The following is a 5,096-nucleotide window of genomic DNA, read 5'->3' on the forward strand; positions in this document are numbered from 1 at the left end:
TTTGTTTTAGGCCTAACTATAATGTTTTTTCTTCTGACCCATTTTTGTTTTAGTAAACTTATGAATTAGAATTTTGAAACTAAGAAGTATAAAAACCTCTAAATCTTGTAGTCATTTTTTTCAATTTTGATGATTGAAATTTTTTTAAATTTTTTGAAAAACTTGAATGTATATAGAAAAAATAAAATAATTTTCTTAACTCTTACATCAAAAAATCAAATTAAAGTAGCTAAACTTTTGATTTTCATCTTATCCTGAATTCTTTTTTGTTTCACTTAATCGATCTAACTCATTTGAAATGAAAGATTTCAGTGAAATAATGCATATTGGGATTTCGTTTTAAATTCGACACGTTGGATGAGCTTTAATTTTACAAGAGGATCATCATTTCGCTTGGATAGAGAGGTGTGGATTTACGCTCGGTAAAACTGAATAATTGTATAGAAGTGCTTGTTGATGCTAAATATATTCACCGAACCAAATCACAATCATCGATAATATTCACAGAGCTAATGATTTATTTGTCCTTTCAGAAAAAATTACTGAGCTAATGAACATATAAATTATAAACCAAGCTACGAGAGGACGAATAAATAACAGAAAATAGAAAAGGCAAGTGGACGATATTCGCGAGACAATCCGAATCAATAATTACTAATGTGCATGAGGTGTGTCGGTCAGTATACTGAATTTATGATTTTGGTATATTCTTGGCTTCTTTTGCATCCATGTCATCAAACTCAATGCGCACTCACAAGAAATGGGTGCTGGCAAACTCCACATTCAATGGTTTCTGAACCTGAGCTTGGCACCTGAACCTGAAATAATCCCACAAAAAAAATAAATAAGCCATGATCAACTATGACGTGTATTGAGTGAGAAGTGGGGACAAAATTACTAGAAGTCAACCTGCAGATAGACAGTGCAAATGGGACATGCAACTTCCCTTGTCCGTCTTCCAGATCCTCCAGAGGTCGAACCTGCAATGGGGCAACACATAATTAAGTTGGATAAAATTATTTCAGCTAAATAAACTCAGAACAAAGTGAATGAAGCCTGCCACAGAAGCAATTTTACAAGTGAAACTCCTAAAATTGAACTCATCATTACCTGATGTCTTTTGGTTTCTCTGCAGCTCCTCCTGCCAACATATTCAAAAACACAAATAAGCTTCTGAAGCGTTCTTAACCATAAACCAACAAACAAAGAAGAATAACATGGGCAATTGAAGCAACGCAAACAGACGGTATAAAATACTCCAATTATTCACCTGAAGCTTCCTGGCAAGATCCTCGTGACTCTGTAACACGGGTTTACTTGATGACTCTTTAGCACTACTCAGCCTTTGGGTCACTTCCGCCTGAACAACAACAGGAATATTAAGAATCATAATTACATTGCTTCCATAGTTTATAAGGATCTTCCTATTTAAAAGCATTAAACCCTGAAGGAATTACAAATGCAAATGCATTCCAAAATAAATACAATTAGTTATCATTATGCCCAAACTAATGCAGAGAAAAGCCAAGAGATGGTACACATACCATGCATCGATCACAAACTCGTACTGGCTGAGCATTCGCATCGGCAGTTAAAGCAATTCTACCTTGTGTACATTTGTCACAGAAAATATCACCACAGTTCCTACAATGATGCTGTTGGAAGAAGAGGATCATGAAATTAACAATTGGGAACACAACAGAAATATCATAGATTAAGAAAAGAAACAGGAAGATCAACCTTGCGATTAAAAGCCCCAAAATCAGTCTGACAATCTTTGCATTTTGAAACTGCTTCATCTGGGACCTATATATAAAGAACCTATAAGAACTCCAGTTGCATACAACAAAGACGAACCAATCCTATTTATTAGAGATATATACTGATGATGTAGGTTAATATAGTTGATCTATCAACAACATTTTCACTAAAATCAACTAGCACTTAAAATATTTTCCCAGTGTTAATCATGGGAACAGCACAATAAAATTTCAGAAATTAAATGACAAAGTTAATTGCGGCAACAAATACATGTTTAAACAATCATAGTCAGCATCTCAACCCAGTAAAAACACGAGGTTTGAAGGAATGAAAAAGTGTAAGAAAAACCCAAAGTTGCATCTAACATTACCCAGTGATCCTTCTCTTCATTGGCAGGCTTTATCAGATTCATCCAATCGCCAAAGCCTTTCTTTCTTTCTGTAGGCTGTTCATTTGCTTTCAATGGCTCAGGAGGCCTCCTGCTGCTTCCATTCATTTCCTTGAACTACATTATAACATCGAGGGAGAAACAAGACATAGAAAATACTTAATATTGGAAAAACAATTGAGCAGGACCTTGAAGATTAGTAACTGGTCACAGATAACATCAACAGAAGAGATCTTATTTCAGTTCAACACACATGTAGAAAATATTTGAAAGCTTTTAAGGAGCATGAACTAATGGGATTATAATTTTCACCATATCTGAAGTAACTTTTGACTTCAATTCTTAGAAATCAAGATTAGTACAATAACGTAAATTTCAATGAGACTAAAATTTTGCATCACATAATCATAATTCTAAAAAATGCAATTGTGCAATTATTCAAGGTACCGACTATCTTCTAACAGATATATTTAATTAAAAAAAAAAGCCACCTCCAACCTAACTCATCAGCAAGATATCATTTTCCTAAAATACCTGTATGGTTGCAGCAATCACTGTATCCAAAAGTGTGTTTGTAGTGTAGCTATTGGATTGCAATCTGATTCGTCTTGGTTCAATGTCTACTGGGCTCTTTGACCAAAATGCAAAGGTAGCTGAGTCAAGTCTCTGCACAATCCAGTTAGCAAAATATTATGCTGCCATAGTCTCGGAAATTCAATTCTGTATATATAGTATAGTTTCATCAAAGAAATGAACAAGCTTACATCACATCCTGTTATGTTCTCAAGTGGATATATTCTCAATGTCCGACTTGTATCTGGATCTAGCATGCGGATTCCATCCAAACCAATCTGAAAGGATAATAATTAATTAAGCTATCAATTCAGATCATGAATCAATTACGGGCAAAAAACAGAAAGGGAGTCATGAATGCATAAAATACAACATGCTGAACATTCTAAGGTTGAGAGTATCAAGGGAAAAATAATTTATTCAAAGTGACATTGTAGTTTGCTACATAAAAAATAAAAATTAAAACTGGAAAAATAAATGAACATGGGGATTACAAAGATTTGAACTTTTACAAACACACAACATATATACTATTCAAATATTTATCAGCGGACCTAGCTAGCTAAACCAAAATTACTTCAAATTCAGGTTGATGATCATAAATACATCCAGAATAAAAGGCTATAAACAATGCAGTTATACATAAACAAATTTAATAAACTAGCCGAGTTACACACTATCACGAAGAATTGTTCACCTGGCATAGAACATCTGTAGCGCTCTGGCCACCACTTTCTGCCAGCAACTTGACCCTGAACTTTTGCACCCCAGTTTTTCCATCTTCTTGGGCATCAGCTTTTGGCACCGCTTTCACGATCTTACTTGAGACAGAAGAAGATTCATTCTGAGAGGGAAAACTGATGGACCTTCCATAATCATCGAACGTGGTTGAGGACCACGTCGAAGATTTAGGAGCTGTGCCACGCGCACCGTAGGGCTCCACCTTGCCCCCTTCATAAGCATACACACCATCACCATAGCCTTCATCGTAGCTCGAAACTGATCCCAATTCTGAACGGCTCCGATTAAGGCCTCCGAAATCGTCAAAATATGCACCGCCGTGATCGGCTTTCACTGGATTCTGGTAGGGGCTATCGTATGAGGGAACCGGAGGAACGGAGGCTCCGGCGTGAGTGTACGGTGCCGAATTGTACAAAGAGGAGTACGAGGAACTGGGATTGGACTCGGAGGGAATTGAGGAGATTGGAGGAGGGGCGTAATTCGGAGTGGTTTGATGCTGATCATAGGGCGGGAAATAGGGCTGGTTCTGCGAAGGTGGTTGATGGTACGAAGGGTGAGAATCGAAGGTGGAATTGAATGAGGGGAGGTTAGGGTTAACGGAGGTTGGAGGGTAGGAAGGAGCGGTGGGTGCGGCGGTGGAGGGTGGTGGAAGAGGCTCGGGGTTTGGGGGGTATGGGGAATACGTGGTGGTCGTGGCGGTGGCGTATTGGGTGTAATCGGGTGTGACGGGGGGTGCGGAAGCGTATAGATTGGAGGGGTTGGGATTAGGGTTTTGGAGGTGTGGGAATTGATAATATGGAGCGGAGGTGTAATCTCCTTGATGCATTGCTGATTCTGATTGTAAGCAGCACGGCGAAGAAGAGATCACCCTAGGGTTGGAGTTTTGATGATATGATGAAGAATTGGAGTAAGGAATATTGTTGGATTGGGAATTGTGAATTGTGAATTCAGAATCAGAGGACATGCAAATGGGAAAGCAAGTTTCTAGAAGTTGATCTCTCTAAGAAAACCACTATATGTCGCTGTGCAATATCGTTAGGAAAGAGACAACGAAGAACAGCAGAGTGGAAGAATGGTTACGATTACGCGAAACTTCTTGAGCATTACCAAGGTGTCAAATATTATTGAGGAGAGCATTAACTTGTCACTTTGATTGTTGAGCCTTGAGCGTCCAGTATATAATAATTAAGTTAAAGATAAATTATTCTGTTACTCAATATAATCTTTTCAAATTTATAACCAGTGGAAACAAAAATAACAAATTAAAATTAAATTCTAACAAAATTAAAATTAAAATAATGCTATTAAAAACAATTTTGTTTTATTCTAAGTCTGGTATATAATTAGTTAACAAGAATAATAAACACAATTATTTTTAGATGAATTTCATATATGTTAAGAAATTATTTAGTGAGTAATTCATAATTTTAGATGTGTTAAAAAATTATTTAGGTTAAAAAACATACAAGCATGAAGTTCAACGAATTTTAGATGTATACCAAAAATATTTTGTGTATTATCTTATTATTTAGATGTGCTAAAAAACATATGATAAAATAATATTCAAACACAATATAACTTTACATGATAAATAATAAGTAAAATCATTAAAAGAGACTTATCAAATAGTATT

At 36.1% G+C, this 5,096-nt stretch overlaps 1 protein-coding gene across 1 annotated transcript; it reads right to left on the reverse strand.

Annotated features, from left to right (window-relative positions):
* On the reverse strand, positions 437-4,610 carry LOC107609878 (protein FREE1). Its single transcript, XM_016311932.2, has 10 exons — positions 3,420-4,610; positions 2,914-3,000; positions 2,684-2,815; positions 2,132-2,266; positions 1,741-1,806; positions 1,545-1,655; positions 1,271-1,360; positions 1,111-1,141; positions 910-980; positions 437-818 (listed from the first exon to the last, which is right to left on the reverse strand). Exons 1-10 carry the CDS (start codon positions 4,425-4,427, stop codon positions 741-743), a joined length of 1,809 nt encoding a protein of 602 aa, XP_016167418.1. The 5' UTR covers positions 4,428-4,610; the 3' UTR covers positions 437-740.

The sequence above is a fragment of the Arachis ipaensis genome, chromosome B07, assembly GCF_000816755.2.
Source record: "Arachis ipaensis cultivar K30076 chromosome B07, Araip1.1, whole genome shotgun sequence".
Classification (NCBI taxonomy): Eukaryota; Viridiplantae; Streptophyta; class Magnoliopsida; order Fabales; family Fabaceae; genus Arachis; species Arachis ipaensis.

Excerpts from the sequence above, each read along its gene's own strand:
- LOC107609878 (XM_016311932.2), bottom strand. The coding sequence starts at position 4,427 with ATGTCCTCTGATTCTGAATTCACAATTCACAATTCCCAATCCAACAAT. Across the intron at positions 3,001-3,419 it reads CTACAGATGTTCTATGCCAG|ATTGGTTTGGATGGAATCCG; the intron begins GTGAACAATTCT and ends TTATCCTTTCAG. Across the intron at positions 1,142-1,270 it reads ATCTTGCCAGGAAGCTTCAG|GAGGAGCTGCAGAGAAACCA; the intron begins GTGAATAATTGG and ends ATATGTTGGCAG.